The sequence below is a fragment of the Leptopilina boulardi genome, unplaced genomic scaffold (assembly GCF_019393585.1).
Source record: "Leptopilina boulardi isolate dan_hultmark-lab unplaced genomic scaffold, ZJU_Lbou_2.1 LbouV2_386, whole genome shotgun sequence".
Taxonomy (NCBI): domain Eukaryota; kingdom Metazoa; phylum Arthropoda; class Insecta; order Hymenoptera; family Figitidae; genus Leptopilina; species Leptopilina boulardi.
The window spans coordinates 1,197,952-1,221,788 of NW_026137958.1; the positions used below are offsets into that span (position 1 = coordinate 1,197,952).

General features: G+C 32.6%; 1 protein-coding gene across 4 annotated transcripts in view; it reads left to right on the forward strand.

Annotated features, from left to right (window-relative positions):
- Positions 1 to 23,837, forward strand: part of LOC127288403 (POU domain, class 6, transcription factor 1) — a 164,741-nt gene that overhangs the window by 13,544 nt on the left and 127,360 nt on the right. For all 4 annotated transcript variants that reach the window (XM_051315817.1, XM_051315819.1, XM_051315816.1 and 1 more), the window contains exon 2: positions 11,341 to 11,636. In XM_051315817.1, the coding sequence (XP_051171774.1) occupies positions 11,370 to 11,636 (267 nt within the window). In that variant the 5' untranslated portion in view covers positions 11,341 to 11,369. The remainder of the gene's footprint in view (positions 1 to 11,340; positions 11,637 to 23,837) is intronic.

Below are 23,837 nucleotides of genomic sequence, written 5' to 3' on the forward strand. Positions count from 1 at the left end.
GTTACTTGGTTGTGGCCATGCGGGAATAAGGAGAGTAGAAACGAAGCCCTCTTTGCGTTATATATATATATACAACGCGCGGCCCGAAGTCAGTGATAATTCCCTCCAGCTACTTAGCTGCGTTCTAATAATTACCGCGATAATTATGCACGCCCTCGCGAATAGTTATATATTGCGGCAAAACTTAGATATATATAAATATATATACAGCACACAGTCAATGTGACCTGAAAATGCTAATTGAAGAGAAAGAGAGAAAAGTTGTATTCCTAAAATTTGTTACCGTAATACTAGAAGATTCTTAAATGTATAATTCAATTTATGGAATATCAATTAGTTTCCAATGTGTCAAAATTTGTTTTCGATTAATAAATCCCTTCATGTTTTAGAATTTTATATAATAATTTAGTTTAATCATTTTTTTTTTAGTTTCGTTTTTTATTTTCTTATAAATCATAGTAGAAATTTTAATTAGTGAATTTTTTTTTTGTTATGAAATTGGTAAAATTTAACTAATTTAATGGCAAAAATTGAATTTAAAAAAATTGAATTTAAATTGGGTAAGAATTTCCACTAATTTTTAGTTTATTTTTACTAAAACTAGTACAAAAATTTAAAACTACTAAATCAGTAATATTTTTACTAAAACTAGTACAAAAATTTAAAACTACTAAATCAGTAATATTTTTACTAAAACTAGTACAAAAATTTAAAGCTACTAAATCAGTAATATTTTTACTAAAACTAGTACAAAAATTTAAAACTACTAAATCAGTAATATTTTTACTAAAACTAGTACAAAAATTTAAAGCTACTAAATCAGTAATATATTACTAAAAATTAGTAAAAATTCTTATACTAATGTAAATTAGTAGCTCACTTTTCAGTAATTCAAATTTAGAAAGTTAATTCATACTAAAATTCTGTATTTCTATTTTTTTTCTATAATCAATTTCAATTCACACAATAATTTATTTCCATTTTAACAGTTAGAATTCCTTTTTTTTTGTATTCCATAGTTTCCACTTTTTTTTCTTTATTCCATTTTAATGGACACTAGAATTGATAATAATTAATTAGAGAATTAATCATAAAAAAAAAATTGTGATTTTTGATTAAATTATTATTGGAAAGTATTCTCTCGTCTCGTGCCATGTGACTCGTTGGAGAGGTAAACAGGAGCACGTGTTGCCGGCGTGACTGTCGAGCGTATGGACCGGGAAAGAGGGGTTGAGGAAAGGGGGGTGGTTGCGAAGCGATACGAGCTGGAAAATCAGTGCGAATAACCGAGGACAGGAGGGAGTGAATTCTTTGCTTTGCCGCCTCGAGGGGTTGGTTTTGAAGGAGCGAAAAAGAGGGAAAGAGAGAGAGAAAAAAAAATAAAGGAAAACGAGAGAGAGAGAGAGAGTGATGGGAAATTGCGCAAGAGAAAAAGAATAACGAACACGATGAAAAAGAAAAAGTAAGAAAAAGGAGAAGAAAAAAAAAAAAAAGTGCGATCGAAGGGACGTCTAGTGGTGAAGGCTTGTTCGCTTGGGGCGAAAAAATCCCAAAGGAGCTCTCGACTCGCGATATTGTTGGGGTAGGCACTTGCTCTTGGCACAAAAGAACAAGAACATAGAAAAAGGAGACATTTCATCTTCTTTCATATATATAGATAATACACCCAAGGTGTGAAACCTACTCTTGTATCTTCAAAGAATATCTTAAATAACCTTCAAGTCACCCTTAACCGCCTTTTTTTTTTTTTTATCGACATAAAAAAAGGGAGGGAAAATTCATGTGCGTAACTCGCTTTACGAGCTCAATATAACTTGTCTTGGAGTGTTACTTTGAACATAACTTACATAATGGGATATTTATATCGTGCTTTGAAAAATTCACGAGTTGACAAATTATTATAATATCAATTTTTAAAAATTGACTTTTCAGAGAACAAAAAAAAAATTTTGAAATAAAAAGAAAGAAAATAAAAATTTGTTTCTATTTTCAAGAAAGGTTAAGTGTTTTTTATTGTCGAGGTCAAGAAAATAAATCGATGCTCTTTTCCCTCTCTCTCTCTCCTTGACTCTTTAAATTCTATTCCCGAATCACCTTTCTCCTCCTTTGCGTTTCACTCTCTTTTTCGGCTCGTCAACCCTCGTTTCTCTGGCCCATTCAACTCCCCCGTTTTACTCCACAATTCATCTCTTTTGCTGATCCCTACACCCGATAATTCTCCCCTCCCAAAAAAAACAATCTCTACCCTTTTTACATATATACACGTTTTGACAATGCGCTGATTCTCTGACATTTTCAATATAAATTATCAAACAAATACCAAATTTCATTAATTAGATATTATATAATAAAATTCCTTTTAATGGAAATTTTCATATCGATAATAACACAAATTTATTATTGTTTAATTATACAATGAACTGTGAAATTATATATTGTTAATAATTTTTTGTTTTATTAAATGAGAGACAAGCAATAGAATATTAATTAATTATAAAAATATAATATAAATTAATTATAAATTATACAATGAAAATTAATTATAAATTATATAATATAAATTAATTGTAAATTATATAATATAAATTAATTGTAAATTATATAATATAAATTAATTATAAAGTAGATAGTAATTAAAAAATGAGAATTATTATTTAAATACAAAATTATTATTAATTTCTATTTTTTTTTTTTTGTCAAAATCGTGCAATGACAATTGGAAGGTTGTGACACCCCTACAGGGTGAGGCTATGCGTGCGGCGTCATTAATTCTAATAATTTATAAAGAGGCACGCACGTGCGTGTCGCGCGAGAAGGGTTACGCGCGTCACGAGGGTTCCTATATCACTGACGATTCTTCCACGAGTGTTTTTTTTTTTTTTTTTGTGTACGCTCTATGCTTCTAATAGAACTAATTTGCGTATAAAAAGATGTGTCGAGATTTTTGTAACTTCCTTCTTGTTCAAAAAAGAATCCTCTTAAAGTTCTTTACTAACACGCGATATTTTACAATATTTAAAGCATATATACAATATTATAATTTTTAAATAAAAATTAAAGTAATTATTTTTAAATTTTTTTGTCATTTTTAAATATAAATGAAATTGATTTGAAACGCGTGATAAACAGATATTTGCAATTTTTATTTTAAACTACTCTTAATTAACTTACTTTAAAAAAAAAAAATTAATGACACAATTACTTGTGTAATTAACGTAATTATTTTGTAATTAATACAATTAGTTAGGAAAACAAAGAGTAGGGAGAGAATAAATTCAATTGTATCCAAAAATAGTAATATTTCTTTCTCTATTTGTGAAAAAATAGATAAAATTAAACTTTTTTTTTTCTGTGATTCCAAAAATGGTAAATTAATACAATTAGTTCAGAAAAAAAAAGAATTATATCAAAAATTCCAAAATTGTTGTGATTTTTATATATATAAATAAAAAGCTAAAAAAAGTGTATTCTGTCAACGTTGGATAATTAAATTGTCCATATATACTGATCAATTAAACAATTTGATTTTGAAATGAAGAAATATAACTACATAAATTTTCTGTAAAGAATATATTTTTAGATATACGCGACATGATAAAATTCTTCTTTAAATAATAATTTGCAGAAAATTGTTGAAATATTCTCGAAGCTATTATTTTAAATCAAAATTGAGAGAATAGTTCATCAGACGTTGATCACCCTTCAATAAATTATTTTGTATTTTATAACCGCTGTCTGAAATAAATATAGCAGACTATCAAATTATTTCAGTCTTGGCGGAATAAAATGTTTTTAAAACATTAACTAGAAACTCACTCAGCATGTCATGTTTTTTTTCATTCGCGCATAGTTAATTGGCATTGTCTATATTAAAATAAATTTAACATTCAATATATATTTATATATATATATATATATATATATGAAAGTTGGAATAATCTTTTGTTTAAAAATAAAATATGTCCTGCCGTTTATATTTCGAATTGGCAAATAACTACTATATATATATATGTGTGTGCGTTTTGTATTTAAAATTTTATGAGATCGTTAAATTGAAAAGAATCTGAGTTCAAATTTTTTGAACAGATGTTTGGCCTGAAGGCTCAGCGTGAGTCGCGAAGGCGGTTTTAGTATACTAAAATACGTCCTCAGTAGGGGGTTCCATTATGATGGTCATGTGCGGTTTAAGTTCTATTTGTGGTAATTCGGGGTTTAATGTACTCAAAAGTCCGATTTGTTTCACTGTGCGGTTTTTTTTTTCTGCGATTTCTTTAACGCTAACGGAAGCTGTAAAAAGATAAAATATATTCTTCCTGTACTTATATATGAGAAATTGAGAGGAAGTTTGATTTAGGAAATTATTATTTACTTGCAAAATACATTATCACAATTATTGAATAAAAATTCAAGGCTATTAGCTAATTCATATCAATGAGATTATCCTTAATGGCAAAGAGATTAATTGCTAATAGTCCTAATAATGATAATAATTGAATACAATTCGATTGTATATAAATTTTTCAAAATTTATTTCAAAATTTTTAATTCATGGCTAATAAAAAAATGTCTATCTTCTCGAAAATTAGCCTCATTGTTTGTCACATGAGAGGAATAAATAAAAGGATGAATTTAAAAAAAAAAAAAATTGTACAAGTCTCCAGTGACATAAAGCGCATTTTTTCCCGTAAAGTGATATTATTAATTTTTTTCAGTAATTAATTGCTCGTGTACTTTTATATCTGAAAGTCCTGAGTTTCATACAATTACAATTTTTTTTTTCCCTACCCTTCTATATATTCAGTCTGAATATTAATGGAATGCTTTTTGCCATTTTAAACGGAAATAACTTTTACCAATATTGAATTTGTTGAATTTAATAGCACATATTTTCAGATATAAAACAATTCCGTTATTAATTATACATTATCTTAAATGGATCAAAATATATATACGTCTAACATGAAAATCATTAAATATATTGCTCCAATAATTTAACATGTCACGTTTTCCCCGAGCTATTTGCGACTTGAATATTTCAGCATAATTACATAAATGAAGCTAAAGCTTATTTTGGTGTTGATAATCCACTCTCTTTAGAGGTAAATCACGTTCTTATTAAATGAGTTGAATTTTTTTTTTCCTTCGTATTATAATTAACTTGAGACAAAATAATTAATTTTCTTCCAATATTTACTGTCCTTGATTTTAACAATTGAATGAATCAACACAACGCAATCGTTCCTTTCTTTTTTTTTTTTTGCTTACACAATTAAATTTTCGTCAATCACAATAAGATTTCTCCCAAGGAGGAATGATTTCTCTTAATAATAATAATTTTAAAAATTCTTTTAGAAAAAAATTTATTTGATCCGCAAATAATCGAAAAAAAATTACTGAATTTTTATTCTTAAAAAAATTTGCTCGGGAAACAATTAATATGAGAGAAAAATCAAAAAGACTAGTAGACCTTTATTAAAAACAAGGGAATATGATAAAAAAAAGAAAAAAGAAAATGATCCCAGCAGGACCAGTTGGCAACCGCCTATTGGGACATTGTGTGAACGAGTTCTTTCAACTATTCTGTAATCAATTGAGCGGATTAATATAGTAGACATAATCGCGCTTTTTGTCGACGAGTCATAATGCTAGTTGGAGAGAAATTGACACGGCGAGAGAAAGAGAGAGGAAGAGAGAAGGAGAGAAGGAGAAACAAATAAAAGGAACTCGTCTCCCGACATTGTGTGTGTGTTTAAAGAGTCATGGTTACCAACCTTGTACGTATATATATATATACATACATATAGAAAGTCGAGTAAGTGCGAAGGTAATAGTCGTTACGTGCGATACCATTCTGTCAGAAATCCACGGGGCTTTGTCCCGAGTCACGAAACGTAAGGATTAAACTGAACGCGGGCGCGGCGCACCAGTTTAAATGTGTTACTTGTGTGAACGCCTTCTATGATTTTCATTTCTCGATATATATATGTGTGTGTATATATATATACAGATTTGAGTACGTGTGAGCTCTCAACACGCACGAAGGGTCTCCCGTAAATCGGAAGGGGGCTCGATTTAGCGGAAATCGTTTCCAGCACGACCCAACTGATAAGGGTGATACTGCCCTTCGTTATGAACACTGATTAGAACATGAACACGTTTATTCGCTTCTAATATTTTATTAATATACTTCCGACAACATTTTCTTTCCTCCCCGCAAGATTTCATTTGCATTCCTTCTTATGAAATAAACAAAATTTTACCATAAGAATTAGTGATTTTGGATTTGTTGTTGACGGAGAAAAAGGATTGTTATAATGATTGTTAGTATGGAGCAAAAACAAATCTGGTTTGCTGTTGCAACAGATTTTTTTGTATTTAACATATCTGGTTTGTTGTTGCAACAGATTTTTTGTATTTAAGAAATCTGGTTTGCTGTTGCAACAGATTTTTTGAGCAATTACAAATCTGGTTTGTTGTTGCAACGGATTTTTTGTATTTAAGAAATCTTGTTTGTTGTTGCAATAAGTTTTTTGTTCATCCAACAAATCTGCTTTGCTGTTGCAACAGATTCTTTGTATTTAACAAACCTGATTTGTTGTTGCAACCGATTTTTTGTATTCAAGAAATCTAGTTTGCTGTTGCAACGGATTTTTTGTATTTAAGAAATCTTGTTTGTTGTTGCAATAAGTTTTTTGTTCATCCAACAAATCTGCTTTTCTGTTGCAACATATTCTTTGTATTTAACAAATCTGGCTTGTTGTTGCAATACATTTTTTCTTCATCTAACAAATCTGGTTTACTGCTGTAACAGATTTTTTAAGCATCTAACAAATCTGGTTTGCTGTTGCAACAGATTTTTTGTATTTGACAAATCTGGTTTGTTGCTGCAATAAGTTTTTTGTTCATCCAACTAATCCGGTTTGCTGTTCCAACAGATTTTTGATATTAAGCAAATCTGCTTTGTTGTTGCAACAAATTTTTTTGTATTTAACAAATCTGGTTTATTGTTGCAACCGATTTTTTGTATTTAAGAAATCTAGTTTGCTGTTGCAACAGATTTTTTGAGCATCTAACAAATCTGGTTTGCTGTTGCAACGGATTTTTTGTATTTAAGAAATCTTGTTTGTTGTTGTAATAAGTTTTTTGTTCATCCAACAAATCTGCTTTGCTGTTGCCACATATTCTTTGTATTTAACAAATCTGGTTTGTTGTTGCAATACATTTTTTCTTCATCTAACAAATCTGTCTTACTGTTGTAACAGATTTTTAAGCATCCAACTAATCCGGTTTGCTGTTCCAACAGATTTTTGAAATTAAACAAATCTGCTTTGTTGTTGCAAAAAATTTTGCTGTTCGAAATTGTGATAACAGTAAAGTTGAGAAAACAATTTCCCGATTCCTTAGTTCTATACCAACAATCCGGTTGTCTTTAACAAATCTTTTTTTCCGTACAGTGCAAATATTTTTGTTAGTCTTGCTAATTTTGACAAGTAATCTAGTAATTTTATTCTAGTACCAAAGACGAAAATTTCTCTCACATAAATCTGTACTATGTTCTGGAATTTAAGAACTATTCTATCTCCTAGAATTTGTTTGGTTTGTACTTTTTTTTTCTCATTTCCGATGTTACATTTTGCTTTATTTACAGTTTCATGCTCCGAAAACGGATGTATATACATTTTAAGAATTCTTTTCGTCTTCAATTTTATCAACATTAGACAAAAATTTTTAAAATCTTTTTCAAAGAAAGGATAGAACAAGAGAAATTTGTTTTAAATAAATATTAGAACCAACTAGCTATTAATTTCTAGAATACAGATATAATTGAATAGAAGGTCAAAATTTCTTGTCGAACATATGGCGATTAAAAGCATGTTATTTATAGTGTTCCCCTATTTCTACGGTTGATATCGAATCGTTTCGCGCAAGGCCTAAAACTTCTAAAAGTATTTTTCGACTCGAGTGAGGAATCGAGGCCCATAAATCGGTGCTACCTAAGTTGTGTGTATATATATTGTATGGCGCCTGGAGCGTCCTGCAAGCCGCTCCGAGAAACTCTTGCCAGAGGCATGGCTGTTTCTAAACCCACCTTATCTATACTAGTCCCTATAATAAGCTGCGATCTGAGACCGTATATTCATGCGGAGAAAACGTGCGTCTGTGTTGTGTTGGTTAATGTGTGCGCGCATTTATGCCAGAAATCTCTCTCTCTCCTCTCTCTCTCTTCTCTTGTACAAGGGCGATTCAGACTCTCTTCTCTCAAGTATGTGAAACACAGCCAACGTTAAGGACGCCACAACGAAGCGCTTGCAATTACAAGCTGGTCAACATATAATTATCCCCAATGACCATAAATTACCAGATTTTTATGCGCAACATTCTTAATTACCCTTTGAATTAACATCAATCAACCCCCTTAATTACACGCTGCTCCCGTTGATGCGCCAATGCTGATGCTATATACCTCCCGGGCCCTTATGGCTATCATCCTCATTCTCCTTTTCTCTAAAACAAAATTGCTCTTCAAGAATCCTTCCGAGGACAAAAATTATTATTTTCTTCTATAAAAATTTTCAATACTTTTTAAACATTCAATATATTTCAATTTAGGCGATAATTAAGTTTTGAAAATTGAGACGAATTTTTATTTATAATTTATCATCATTTTTCTCCATTTTATCCGACGGCTATTATATTAATATTTTAAATAACGTGTAGAAAAACATATGTTCTCTTTTTTAATAAATATTTAATATGATTCCCCATTCTGTTTCCAATGAATTTTTTTGAATCTTTTACAACTTTTTTTTTTTAATTTTACAATAGTCTCAGGTAATTCTTATTCCATTATCAATACATATAGTTTCAATAAAATCCATAAATAATATCCTATTAAAAATTCTATCAATTTAAAGAGTGCGAAGTTTTAAAATATTCAAAATTTATCAATTAAAAATTATTCCTGAATGAAATTCTATCGAATAATAAATTTATTTTATCGTTTCATTTATAAATATTATAATATATTATACCTATTTTTATAATTAATTAAGAAATATTCTAATAATCATTAAAAAATATTGCTAATAATATTATTAATGATCAATTTTGTATATTTGTAATTAACATCGTTAAATGAGAAATTTTAATTTTATAATTCATATAAATTTAAAAAGATCATTTAATATCGTATTGGAATATTATTATATTGCTCTTAATTATTTTTAAGTGTTGTAGTAAAAATAATTAAGTGAAATAAAATTAATAGAAGTAATAAAATAAAGTTTAATTAAATTATAAATTTAATTTTTTTTTCCTTTCTTTTTAATTTATTGTTATAAAAATTTTAAAAAAAAATTTATCCTTACGTCATATTGTACGGGGAGTAAAAGGTGCAAATTCTTTTTGACTTGATGTATAATAACAGGTTTCTTTCTATAAATTAGCATTATTTATTTCATCCACTGAGAAAGAGAGAGAGAGAAAGCACAGATTTCTTACTGATAATCAACTAAGCCCTCATTAAGTCATCCTATTTCAGTTGGCAGAATTTTTTCGAAACCCATTTATTACTTTTTCAAAAAACCCTTACGAATCGAGTGCCACGATATATAGAACGACAGCCGGTGGTTATAAAGACCTAGTAATTTTCGTTCTGCAGCATTTCAGCAATTAAAATGCGTATCCCTAGATGGTTGATCGAAATCGCCGAAGGAGAAAAATATTTCTAGTCGATATAAAATTTAGTTTTTTTTTTTTTTATTTTTGAAGAACCGTTTTCAGAGAGGAAGAATATTTCTTCTAGAATCCATATTTAAACTTTTTAAATAAAATTTAATTTTTTGCTTAATTATTAACGTAGGAAATTTAATTACCGAGTTTAATTTATTATTAATAATTGGATATAACTCTTTTACGAAAGTTTTTATTAGTTTTATTGAAAATATCACGAGTCTGTTTTTACGCGATTTTATCAATATATAGTAATAGCTTTTTAGTACAAATGTACATCACTATCAGTTTTCTATTGACAAAAATCTATTAATTTGCATCCTTGTTAATTCATCTTTTAACGGTATACCATCAGTAAACTGATTAAATCTTTCGATTTTAGTAAAAACAAATTTTTCTCTTTATTTCAAATCAGAATTACCAATCACTTTTGCTGATTGAAACAAATTTTTGCTTCCTTCAATGTAATCCTAAATGGATCAGAGCACAGAAAATTAAAAGGCATTAAAATAAGCTGCAACGCTTATTATTTTAATCCATTTTGGTATTAAAATAAGCAAAATTGGATTAAAATAATAAGCGTTGCAGCTTATTTTAATGCCTTTTAATTTTCTGTGAGAAAAAGAATTGTTACACTGACAATCTGTTATAATACAGAACCAACCGAGTTTATTGCAAAAAAAATTTTTTTAATCTAACGTCACCTAAAATTAAATTCCAACTATTACGTAATATATTTCCTTAGAGACAATTAATATGGTTTTTCTAAGTAATCATTAGTAGAGAAATTATTCTACCAAAAAAAAATTTGTAAGTTGTATCGAATAGCAATAAGGAGGAACGTATCAAGTGATTGAAAAATTGTATCTAAAATCAATTTTTTTTGCATTAAATACGATTTATCCAGACGTTCGTCATAGATGTGTTTTAAAAAGTAAAAGCATTGGACTCGGGCCAGCGCAAAAATAGAAGCAGATGTTGTTAGTGGCGTTTCCAAGACGAAGTTTTAAGAGGGAAAGCACAAGGAACTCGAAACTCTTTTACTGCGTGAGGGAGAGAGCTAGGTGGTGTGTGTGTGTGGCAAAAGCAGATGAGCAGACGGCATGAACCAAAACGTGATTTCATTGCCCTTGAATTCTTACTAACAGAGCGCTTAGATAAAAATAATTAACCGGATAAGTTTCACGATGCTTGTAAGTACACAGTGTTTCTGAGCAATTTCACACATCTTTACACTGTGTATGGCATTCAATATACACACACATATACTGGAAGAGAGAATACCACCCTAAATGAAAACGCAAGAGGTGCCGAGACCTAAAGTTTTCTGCCTTTGAAGTTGAAAGATGCTCCTTCTAATTTTCTCTGTCTGCATTCTTTAAACAAGTACCCTCAAACATTTCGGTCATCCAATGTACCTTCTGTAATTAGTAGTATATCCTGAAATCTAGACAGTTCCCATTTAATTACCTACAAATCCAAATTTGGAATCATGATTTTTTTCGAATGATTATTTTTTGTAGCCATTTTAATTTGAATATGTATTAATTTTGATATTTAGCGGAAGAAAAGGCAAATTTGAAGTGTTGGACATTTTTTTTTTTGCAGATTGTGAATCATCGGGATGCGAGGCTGACATGGCGGAGGGCTCGGCAGAGGAGGAACAGAGCAGTACCGCTGCACCAGCTTCACCCCCAGCTGACCTCCGTATTTTGAATACACAGCTGTCGCCAACTTATCAGCATCAACCTTGTCTTCAGTCGCATCTTCAGCATCGACAGCATTCCAACATGCTGGCCACTGCCGTCCCACCCAGGCACAGTCACAGCATGCTATCGCATCAGGTGAAAACGGAAATGGAGATGGACAATCCCTGTGATCTTCCTCTCAACTTAAAAAGCGAGGTAAAATTCCAAAGAATAAATATAGCATTAAAATCGGATATTACACTATATATGATAGTCGTTAAATTATTATTATTGTTGTCATTGTACCCACCAACAATAGAAAAGTAAATTAGCCTTAACGATTTAACACCCGCCACAAAGTATATAAATGACAAGAAAGTGCAACGTCCCTATCATAATCAGACGGGTCGTTGGGATTGGTTTTGTATGCCAATGACAATCAATTGCCTACTTAAGTCTTGTTGCTCGCAACCTTAATATCACATACCATGATACATATAAAAAGTTTAATTTTAAAATTATTTGTCTCGGAGCGATTTCAATTTGATTTCAGAAGTAAACAAATGAGTGATTTTTTAAAATAGGATTGAAATCGTTCTTTTTTTTTTTTTTCTCTCGTTCATGTCGGTGAATTGCTTCAGGCATGTGTGCAATTTAAATTAATCATGTCCGCAGTCCAGATCCGGGAATAGAATGAGAGCATACGCGCTTTCGAGGCTTGAGACAACGTTTGACTAAGAAGGGAGAATCCCCGCGTCACATTAGTGATGACTTCAAGCGAGAAGTATTTTTATACTGCTTCTACAAACTCATTTTCTTGTTTCGTTTAAATTAAATTGACTTGTAAAATATTCCAAATCATTTGTAAAGATTTTGAAATCATTATTTGTGTGATAATTTAATTTTAATTAAAAATATTAATTATAGCCAATTGCAGAATTGTTTTCGAATTTTAAAAATTTTTTCTCTTGTAAGAGAAAAATCTGTGGTCAAAACGTTTGATCATGTAAAGGGGAATATAGGGGGAGAGGGTCTCCCTATAGGAGACGTTGAATGAAAGCTGTTTGCACGCAGCTTATGTATCCTCCACTTTTCAGAGGACCACTGTCAGCATCAGTTTCCGTTACCGAGCATTGCTTACACTTCGGACTAACGTTGAAGCAAACTTGAAGCGCGCTATCCTTGTCCTGTTGATTGCAATTTTCCAAGTAGTGCTCGAGTTTACACCATGGAAAAATTAATTTTCCAAAGCCATCCACTTTTTAGCTTATCTTAATTATAATTTTACAATTTATTACCAGCTTTTTTTTGAGTTTACCAATTTTTAATCATTACCATGGGGAATGAGAAATTTATCATTTTTGATTTCAAGTAGAGGAAGAAAAATTAATTTCCCCTCTTCACTGAATTTCATAATTATGAATTAAAGGATAAATTTAAATATTTTGAAATCAAGTATAAATCTAAATTCTGGAAGAATTTTTAAATTATCCTTTTAATTTTCACGATTCGATTATTAAATGCGATAGCCAAAAAATATGAACATTGATTCCGGGGCATTTTCTCACATTTCATCTATTATACAATTATCCCTTCAACAAACAGCAAGATACATCGAAATACATATATATATATATATATGTGTTGCACGTGTAGAGAGACTTTTTTTTGCCTCGGGGCCACGAAAGAGGAGTATGTAATTTACACGGCAAAGTGAAGGCCTTTTAATATTCGTGAAGCTTTGCTTTTGCAGACAGATTTTGCAGACTTGTGAGAGAAAAAAAAATTGCGCGTGTAACATGAATTTAAGATACCAAATATAAACTGCAAGAAAAACGGTTTCGCACTCGCGCTTTTAAAACGGGCAAAATGTTGAAAAAAGCTTTAATTACTTTTTTTTTTGTTGGAAACATTCAAAAAGCTTTTAAAATAATTTCCGTATTCAATGTTTAAAGGTATACATAAATTTTAGTAGCAGATAATTTGCTTTTTTTTTCCTCCAACTGTTATAAAAATTGAGATTTTCTTTTATGCCTGTAAAAAGGAAACTACAATTTTTTTTTCTGTTATATAGTATTTAAAAATAATTGGCTAATATTGACAATTGTAATTGGCGTTTATTTATTCGATTAAGGAAAATAAATTATAATTTCGAGATTGAGATAAATACGATTGCTTATCAGAATGGACGATTTTGGTTAAGGGAAATAAATTAATAGTGTTCACGTAATGAAATATTGCCGATACAATAAATATAATAGAGAAACTTGCTCGATAAGAGGACTATAAATTCAGTTTCAATCGTAGAATTCTCAAGTAGGTTGCTGTTTTTCTATAGGGACATTCTTTTTTTCTAATTATCGTATAATAATAAAATATCTGGAAAAACTGATAATTTACTGAGGAGAATTCACAAAGGTTCGACCGCACAGTGATTTTGCAATTCACTTTTATTACAACTCTAACAGCCTTCCATCCTCGTGATCTCACGAGATGCGCGCCTGATGACAACTGTAATTATACATTTTTTATAACCATCGTAAAGTTAATTAATCTTCTCAACATTATCTTCTCCAATTATAATTCCAATTAAAATGTATTTGTTTAAAAAAAAAAAAAAAAATTTCCTTTTTTATTAATGTCAATATAAAATTTTAAAAAAATGCGAAAAAGTAGAGGGAGAGGATAAAAATAGAATTCTATTTTGTAAAATTAGATATGATGTTTCACTTTTCGAGAATTATTGAAAACAATTTTCGAGTGAGTGTAAATTAGGACATATTCCGTTTATCAATGTCAGTCAAGAGTTGGCGCGAAACGAAATCGACCAACCGCGATGGCCGAAGGTAGCCCGAAGGCGCATTCCTACTTGATGGGCCGTAGTCCCACCTAAGTGCATCTGTCAAGAAGTGATTGAAGGCAAACGATCGAGGCGTGCAAAACCAGCTCTCTAACGTTGGAATCTCATTACCTCGAAGGCTCATTTCAGCTTCTAAATTGCGTCTCGATCGGATTTCACAATTGCGATTATTATTATTATTATTGGTCTCGTGTCGGTAGCAATGAATGCGTTGCCTTCGCAGGGGTCTCCAATACTCCCCCGGGGGTACTAAGAAATTCGATTACTTTATTACACCTCAACTTTTGTTTACATTCGAGTCCAATTAATCAAAAAAAATTTTTTTTTCATAAACACATTTTTGAAGGCGGGGAAAATTTTTAATAAAAACATTTTCTCTGACATTAACACAAATTGAAAATATTTATAATAGTAAAAAAAATATTACATTGCGTATTTTATTTAAAAAAATTGGAAAAAAATAAAGGAGTGTGATTGATATTTGTGATTGATGAAATGTTTATATCAATAGATTAATTCCTGAGTTCGACGTACTGTTCATGTACAATCTCGTCGACCGTCTCTTTGTACGATTAAACATAAAAGAATTATTTCAATCTACATTGAGTTCCCCTTCCACTATTGCGCTCTCGTCCCACTCTGCACACCTTTTTTTCAGTACTGTACTCTCTTCCACCTTTTTCTTTCTCTATGTGGGTAGCCGCTTTTTTATTTTCTTTTACTTTTTTTTTTTTTTTTTTTTTCTATATTCATCGCGATTCATATATCAATAGATCGAGTATTTTTTTCCATTAGATTGGAACTTGATTAAATTGAAAATCTGTCAATTTAGGAAAAAGCGTCCGCGAGAAATGTTATATTGATGTTAAACATTATACGTGGTTAGCAACGATGCAGAACCTTGCTGCTTGACAACTCATCTAGATAACCCTTCGCTTTGATGACGTCCGCTTGGACGACGTTTACTCTTCTTTTTTTTTTCTCTCTCGCAATTAATCACCTGGCTGCCAATGTGTTTAAGCGTGATTTTACTATTTGGTGGTTCTTTTTTTAGCGATAGAAAATAATGAACTATTTTTCATAAAGGGGAATTTTAGAAAGGATATAACATTATCTTAGCTTGATTTGTTCGTAACGTGTTGTAAGCGACACTGGAGCATAATTGCAATTCGCTTGAATATCCTTGTGTACGACGCCATTGTCCGAACCAGGATGTTTGCCGCTTGCAATCAAAAGCTTATTACCTTCACGATAAGCCACCACGAATTCAATGTATATATTAAATTGATAATTTACTTTTGTAATCATGCAAACATGAGATTTAGAAACATCAGAGAAAAAAGAAATTAAATAATTTATTATAAGTCAGGGGAAAAAAAAAAAATTATAATTATTATATTGACAATATGTAAAGGATGTTGAACCCAGAATCATCTAATTTAGAGGATCAAAAGCAGGTCTGGCATTAAGTTTTGACCATGACGTGGCATTACCGGTTGGTGTGAGATATACGTCTGTGCGCGCCTGGCGACGAGGCCTTTTAAAGTAGGAAACTCAGTGAAACAAGTCGGTCCACATAGAAAGAGGAGGATGAGAAGGTTGGAGAAGGAACATTTTCAAATGAGGAAGACAACGAGAGAGAGAGACAACTCCCTAACGGTGCCAAATAACAATGTTGAATCTCATAAACAAGGAGACAAGACAAATACCCGCCAGCCGACGTTGGTCCTCCGAGTGGACAGAGTCCGTTCCACTGCCCACCCTAACCTCTCGGGTATGAGAGAGACTCTGCTGGTAATTTCACGGTGTCTTGCATCTCTGAGCCACCCCAACTCCACAGTACTAGCCCTCGCAACAATCACCTTGTACATCTCTCGCTCCTTTCGTAAACCTCCCCCTATTTTAACCTTGTCTCCATAACACCTTCGCATATATGTATTATTCAATTCAATAATTATCAAATCTATTTTGTTAATACCAAAATGAATAGGTAATTTAACTAATCAATATGTTTTTCATCATTGAGCCGCGAGACATAAATTAAATTATCCGCAGAGAGAGAGAGAGATTAGATTTCTGTTTGGCTAGGTCAGAGTTGGAGGACACAGATTCGTTGAGGGTAAGGGCGTTGCGGCTTTCGAGGATGGAGGCTCGCTTCTCTAGTTTTCCTTTCTCCTCACTCCTCTTTACTCCGATCCTCCGCAGAGTAGTAGTGGTGTTGGTGGTGCACTGCAAGGTCCAACATTAGTTAACGATTAATCAAGGCGCTTGTAGCTCAACATATATCATTAAACTAGTTAGCGAAGTAGGGTCGGCCAAGTGTGCTGACCACTGGTTCTGCTCTCCCCAATCCCTGAACTCAACCACCCCCCCTCCCCCACCTCACTCTCTCTCTCTCTCCCTCGATTCCTCCACCCCCTGGCGACGTGCTCACGTACCAGACTAAACTCTTCGAGGTCCCAGGAACCGAGTTGCAACTCGTCCTTCAACATCTGAGTTTCTACGAATTGCTCGTTAAGGGTTCTGCTTTAAGGGGTTGACCTCTCGAAAATGTTTCCCTATAACTTTACGTTATGCACTGATGAATCACAAGATACACTTCCAAGTGTTGATACTTGAATTAAGCAACTTGTCACGATTGGTTACTTCTTTTTTTTTTTGCTGATAAAATTTAACTTGGTTCTCAAGAAAATGTTCTAGACTGTCTTTAGATTCAATTTTTTTTTTATCTTTATACTGAGAAATAAATAATATTGCGATTTCTTTGTTTACTTTTAGGAGTCTTTACAATTTCCGTACTGTACGGAGAGAAATTTCTAGGCATATTTACCGTGCTATCACTTGAAAGTGAGTGCAAAGTGCATTCTGGCAGAATTTTTTCTGCATTTACAGCCATTGAAAGACATTTTTCTTTGGGTGTACACTGAAAAAACTATATTCTAAAAAGTTTAGCAAGTGCTTCTAATAAAGTCGCTTTACAGCCGTAAAAAATTTAGAGTTGTTACCCTTGTAAGGTTTTAATGCCACGGAGAGAAATTTTTAGGAATATTTACCATGCTGCCACCTGAAAGTAAGTGCAAAGTGAATTCTGTCGATTTTTACTATGCTGCCTCTACAATCTGTAATGCAAAATTTTAGCACAGTAAAAATCGCCAGAATTCACTTTGCACTTACTTTCAGGTGGCAGCATGATAAATATTCCTAAAAATTTCTCTCCGTGGCATTAAAACCTTCAAAGGTAACAACTCTAAATTTTTACGCCTGTAAAGAGACTGTATTAGAAGCACTGGCTAAACTTTTTAGAATATAGTTTTTTCAGTGTACACCCAAAGAAAAATGTCTTTCAATAGATGTAAATGCAGAAAAAATTCTAGCTAATCCAACCATATATTGTATTGGTGATTTTGTTACCATCATTCCGTTTGGTTTTTTTTGGCCATACGGATTTAAGACCGGGTTTCTTTTTTGCTCTTGATCGTGATTAATGTAGAACAAGTACGAAGGAGTGTTTCCAAAACATATAAGTGTTTAGTTAATATAACTAAATACTTAATCCCGTGGTGCCTGAAGGTATCGCTGTTTGCAGATGTGAACGCAAACATTAATAGTGGATAGTGTCGGAGTATGTTCACGGATTATCTTATTCTTGGTCAGTACTATGGTCACTAACTTTACAAGCACCAAGTCCATTGGGAGTTGGTCTTGCTTCTTGTACAAATATAGTGAAGCGAAGGTGGAAATTTTGTCTCTGTTTGTTGTGTCTTCAGGTGGAGGATTTCTATTTTTTTTGAAAATTTTTCAGTAAGAAAATTTGATCCTACATTTGTAGGAGTCGTCTTTAATGAACTTATTTAGAACCCTTCTCTCTCTCTCTCTCTTTCTCTCACCGAGTGTTATTTGAAGGATGATGAACGTTTGAGTACACTAATGGGAGTATCGTTGTGTGGAACGAACCAGTCAGTATCATCCCTTCCTGTTTTGTACTTAGGGTGATCTTGCCATTTATATACTAAAACAGTATCTCGTATAGTAAAGTGAAACAGGCTAGGGATAGGTATAGTTGAGTTTTGTTTGCCGAGTAAACGTTTGCCAACGACACCGCCGGACACTGGTGCCTAGTTCGCTCTGTTCTTTGGCTCGTACAAGTCTGTCCGAACTACTGCTTGGAGGCTGATGTGGTAGGGCAAGGGATTTAATACTATCTCCCCTTAGGATGAACAGTGGTGGTCAAATAACTTTAGCAAGTAACTCTCTCCGCGATATTAACATCGCCCGGTTTTGGTCCCTTTAGATTTCAAAATCTACGACTTCGAAATTGCTATATCCACGAGTTCTCATGTTTGTGAGATGACTTTAAGTTAAGCTGACATCTAATTCCTCAAATTCTAGAATGTCTGCGGATCTATTCCATTTTATGAAACTTCATTTCTAAAAAATAATTTCATTTAATTTTTCCAGCATCGTCGTGTAATAAAATCTAATTGAAATTTTTTTGTACCTGGCTTTTACGAGGGCGTAAATTCTTTCACGGTAGGCATGTTGATATGAATCTAAAAAAAGAAGAGGAAAAAAAAATTTGCAAACGCTCGCAAACATTGAGGGGAATATTGTGAAATATTTTCGAAAGTTTTCAAACTCGTAAATTCATCTCTCGACTTTCTGGCGGTGAGAACATTTGCTTATGGGATAAGAAGGACCAGTGTTCTGACACAAGTGTCCACACAAGTCCATGTGTTTGTATACATATAGATATGTGTGAGATGCGAGAGTCGTATAGGGCAAGTGAGAAATGGCTAGGTCTAGCAAGCCTTTAGCCCAGCTTAGCATGAACCAGCAACACTATCCCCTATCCAACGTGTTGGGGCCAAGTTATACCCGCAAACAGTCGTACATTAGTGGCCCGCTGGAGTCCTGCAGGATTTATAAGGGACGCTTGAAAGCATGAGACTATAGAGCCTTCGTTTCATGATGGTTAAAATTGGAAGACAAGGACAACTGGAGCAGAAATCTTTGAGAAGGATAAGGATATTTTTAAGGAATTAAGAATATATTATTCTCCCAAGAGAATATTCTCCAATAAGTGTCTTGCTAAAAAAATTTTCTATAATTTCTACAAACTTTTCGATGATTGACTGTACGGGAATTTTTCAAAAAATTGAATTTTTTCCCCCAAAAAAGGGACTTTAGACATACACATTTTAGAGAGCATTTTTTATTCACACATCCGTTCCATTAATATGAACTGTTACTGCGGGCTTGCGAATGTATTTTTGATGAGAGGAAAGCAAGGATTCTTTGTGGTAATACAGTTGATGCGGTAGTGAGCGATGACACATAGGCATTAACCGTGAGTGACAAGAGAGAAAGAGAGATAGTAGAGCAGAGTGTTTCATCGACGCGAAAGTGTATGCCCTGCGTGCCGCCGTATGCGTGTTGTGTGTGGACAGCACACGGTTAACTGACGCGGCATATTTACATTGCGCGCCGGTGCAATTAAGCCTCGTGTCCGGCATCAAGCGCGTAGGAAATTCCGTGCGGTCTAACGCCTTTATAGTAGCTTTCACGCTTCGTTCGAGTTCGACTTACTGTGGACTCGAGAGTTTTTTTTTTCTCCTCCTACCCTTGTTTTTTTTTTTTTTTTTTCTTTTCTTTAACTAGGTGTCTTTTTTGGCGACCATCCAATTTGATACTATGCCAGGAGTGCACAATCTCTTAAGGTTTTCACACTCTTTTTTACAAACAGTTTATATTGTTCTTTATTAAGATTTTTAAATTTCTTTTTATTGTTTTTGAAATAATTTTCAAATTCCTATCTAATTTTGTTGTTCCATCGACGGAGGTGTTCAGGGAAGATCATAACTGTTTCTATTGCTTCCGAGGGAATTTCACGCTCTCTCTCTCTCTCTCTCTCAGGGGGGAAAAGGAGTTAGAGAACGAGGAAACGTTTCTGTGGAACGTTATCATAGTTTCGAGACGAGTGCGGCTTGAGGATAATCGTCCTAAGCTCGTACAAAGTAGAACAACCTTCCGTGAGAAAGCCGTCTTTATTAGTATCTCGCGAGGTATATATATATATGTCTATACCGAAACGACTTATCGATCACTTGCGAATTTGCTCCCAGGAACATCGTTTCAGTTTTATGACAACATGTAAAATTCTTTCATTTTTTAGATGTGTAAAAAATCTTTTCAATTGTTACTTCTGGAATGTGGAAAACAGGAAGGTAAAGTTTTGTGTCAAAAGTCATTGCGACTATTGAAAACTTTGTGCGGGATTATTGAATGCATGTACTCGCACGTATATAAAGCATGTCGTTAGGACATTATTAATCTAAGCAAGAGTGTGCCAAAGTAATATTAGTGACCATGGCTTCCTGTTTATATTCCGTAACTGGTATATGGTGGAAACAATGGAAAGGCGAATGTTTCCTATATCTCTCCGCATGGCTTGGGGGTCTATCTCTAAGGCTCTATCTTTTATTAGCATCCCGTAGAAGCTATTTCGTAGCCCCCCCCCTCTTTCTCCCCTCCCCCCTTTTCTCTATCGTCTAACCCGGGTAGTTTCTCTCCGAGTCGTGAGCGTTCCATACACTTGAGTAGGAGTATACCAGAAGTGCGTATTTACGAGCGTTCCCGTCCATAAAGCAACCTCGCGCCTGATTTTGATACATTCTCCGAGTCGAGCACTATCTCACGCGCGCGAATACTACCTAGTCATATATATATATATATATACATTGAGGGGGATTTATGATGATATTACCGCGAGCATGCGGTATAGTCTTGTTTTCCCTGAGAGTTTTTATCATTTTTTAACTATATAAATATTATTTTCCAAAAAGGAACACACACCTGCTTATGCAATTAACCTGCCATACACACACACACACGATTTCAATTTTAGACGCTGAATGAGGAAAATTTATATAAAACCAATTCACAAATAATAATGAGAGGAAAAGCCTTTGCATGAGAATGAAGGGCATGAAATTTCGAAGACAATGCAAGGTACTTGGACAATTTATGGGTTTATTAATGTCGAGTGTGCATAATTTCCAACCAAGGGAATTGATATACGATTTACAATAATTAAATCGATATTTTAAAAGAAATTTTTATATTATATTCATAACAATTATGATTTTTAGTAGGTATTCTTTTTTATTATTTGTAGATATTATTCAAGGTGCGGTTTTTTTTTTTTAGAAATGAATTTTTGATATTGATTTTTGACGTTGATATTAGCAATGCGAAAACATTATTAAAATATACATTAGAATCTAGGGAAAATATTCACAACCGTGCTTACTTATGCAGGAATAAATGTATGGGAGAAGTCGAGAAAGGGCGATTCTGATATATGTACAACGTATATATAGTATATAGTGGGCAAGGGGCATTCGCGCTCAGCAACCCAACGGTTATAATATCCAACAGTGGCTATATATATATACATATATCGTAATCACAATATTATGCCGAAATTGGAAGGGCTGGATTTCCCATTTCTATTTTAATGGCTTCTGGGATTTCAACAGAGATACATCAGAAATCAAGTCATATGCATAAGGGTGCTCTATCAAAAATGCAAAACTTTATTATAACACTTTAAAATAAATAGTACGCCTTTTCTTTTTTTTTTTAAATTAAAAAACTGAATTTTTGAAAGAACATTTTTGCGCAGATATTTATTTTACCGATCTTTATATATAAATAAATAACAATTTCGCTACATAGGGAAGATGACGTCACATTAAAATATTCGTTAAATATCGTAAATAATCGTATGGTTATAGAAAGAATTTAAATAATTTATTGAACTATAGAGAGATGTGATATATGAAAAGAATAATATTCGATAACTACTTGAAGCAACCCCAAAAGTGGATGTTACTTTTCGAGGGAGAACGAATAAAGGGAACCAATTATCTACAGTCGAACGGGTCTTTCAAAACTTGCCAAATAAAGCCCTTACTCTTCTCTCTCTCTCTCTCTCTCTCTCTCTCTCTCTCTCTCTCTCTCTCAAAGCCGTTGCGAACCAGAAATAAATGAGCGCCAAGCATTAGCATAATGTATGTCGCAATTATCTTCATAATTGCCCAAGTTGTTGCTAACTTATTTCAATTTAGCCACCCCTCCAAAGAGCGAAAACCATTAAGGCCATTTCACTATTAGATTCTTTCGAGAAACTATATGATATATTTCCATAAACTTGATGACGATAATTTATTTTCCTTGGGTTATTTAAAATTTATACTTTAATTTTAATGTACAATTTTGTTTCAAGAGATGAATTAATAAATTTTTTAGGTGTTAGCTAATTTTATATTTTTTTAGGTTCAAGTAGGTGAAGGTAGGGTGTAAATAGGTTTAAAGTAGATAAATGTAGGATAAAAGTGGGTTTTGTGTAGCATCTAAGTAGAGTCAAAATAGGTTCAATGTAGAGTTAAAGAAGGTTCAACGTAGAAGCAATGTAGATTCAATGTAGGGTCTAAGTAGGAAGAAGGTTGGTTCTAAGTAGGTTTAAGGTAAAGTAAAAGTCCATTTTTTAGCATCAATACTACTTTTTTAGGTTTAAGTAGGTTAAGATAGGATCTATTTAGGTTCAAAATAGAGTCAATGTAGAATTAAATAAGGTTTAAGGTAGTCTCCTAGTAGAGTCAAATTAAGTGGAATATAATCTCCAAAGTACGTTCAAGGTAGGGTCAATGTAGGCTCTAAATTGGTTCAAAGTAGATAAATGTAGGGTTAAAATGGTTTTAATGTAGCCTCTAAGTAGAGTCAAAATAGGTTCAATGTATGAACGAAGAATGTTCAACGTAGAAGCAATGTAGATTTGATGTAGGGTCTAAGTAGGGAGAAGGTTTGCTCTAAGTAGGTTTAAGGTAAAGTTAAAGTCAAATTTTAAAACATATGAATCAATATTACTTTTTTAGGTTTAAGTAGGACAAGATAAGGTCTATTTAGGTTCAAAATAGGGTCAATGTAGAATTAAATTAAGTTTAAGGTAGTCTCTTAGTAGGGTCAAGTATAATCTCAAAGTAGGTTCAAGGTAGGATCAAGGTAGGTTTAAAATAGGTTCTAAGTAGGTTCTAAGTAGGTTAAATAAAGGTTTCAAATCAATTACTCCTTTTTTAGGTTCAAGTAGGGCAAAGTAGGATTTAAAAAGGTTGAAAATAGAATTAATGTAAAGTAAAAGTAAGTTCTTTAAAGTAGGTTTAAGGTACAGACTCTTAGTCAAAATAGTTTTAAAGCAAAGTCAATTCAAGGTAGGGTTTAAGTAGTAGGATCAAGATAGGATCAAAGTAGGTTCTATAGAGTTGAAGTCAATTACTACTTTTTTGGTTCAAGTTGGACAAAGTAGAGTCTAAATAGGCTAAATTTAGGGTAAATTTTGGAAAATGTGAGGTTTTACGTAGCCTTTAAGTAGAATTAAAATAGGTTCAATGTATGGGAAAATAAGGTTCAAAATAGAAGCAATGTAGGTTCAAGTTAGGGTCTAAGAAGGTTTAACTTTGGCTTTAAGTTGTTTCAATGTAGGGTTTAAGTCAATTGTT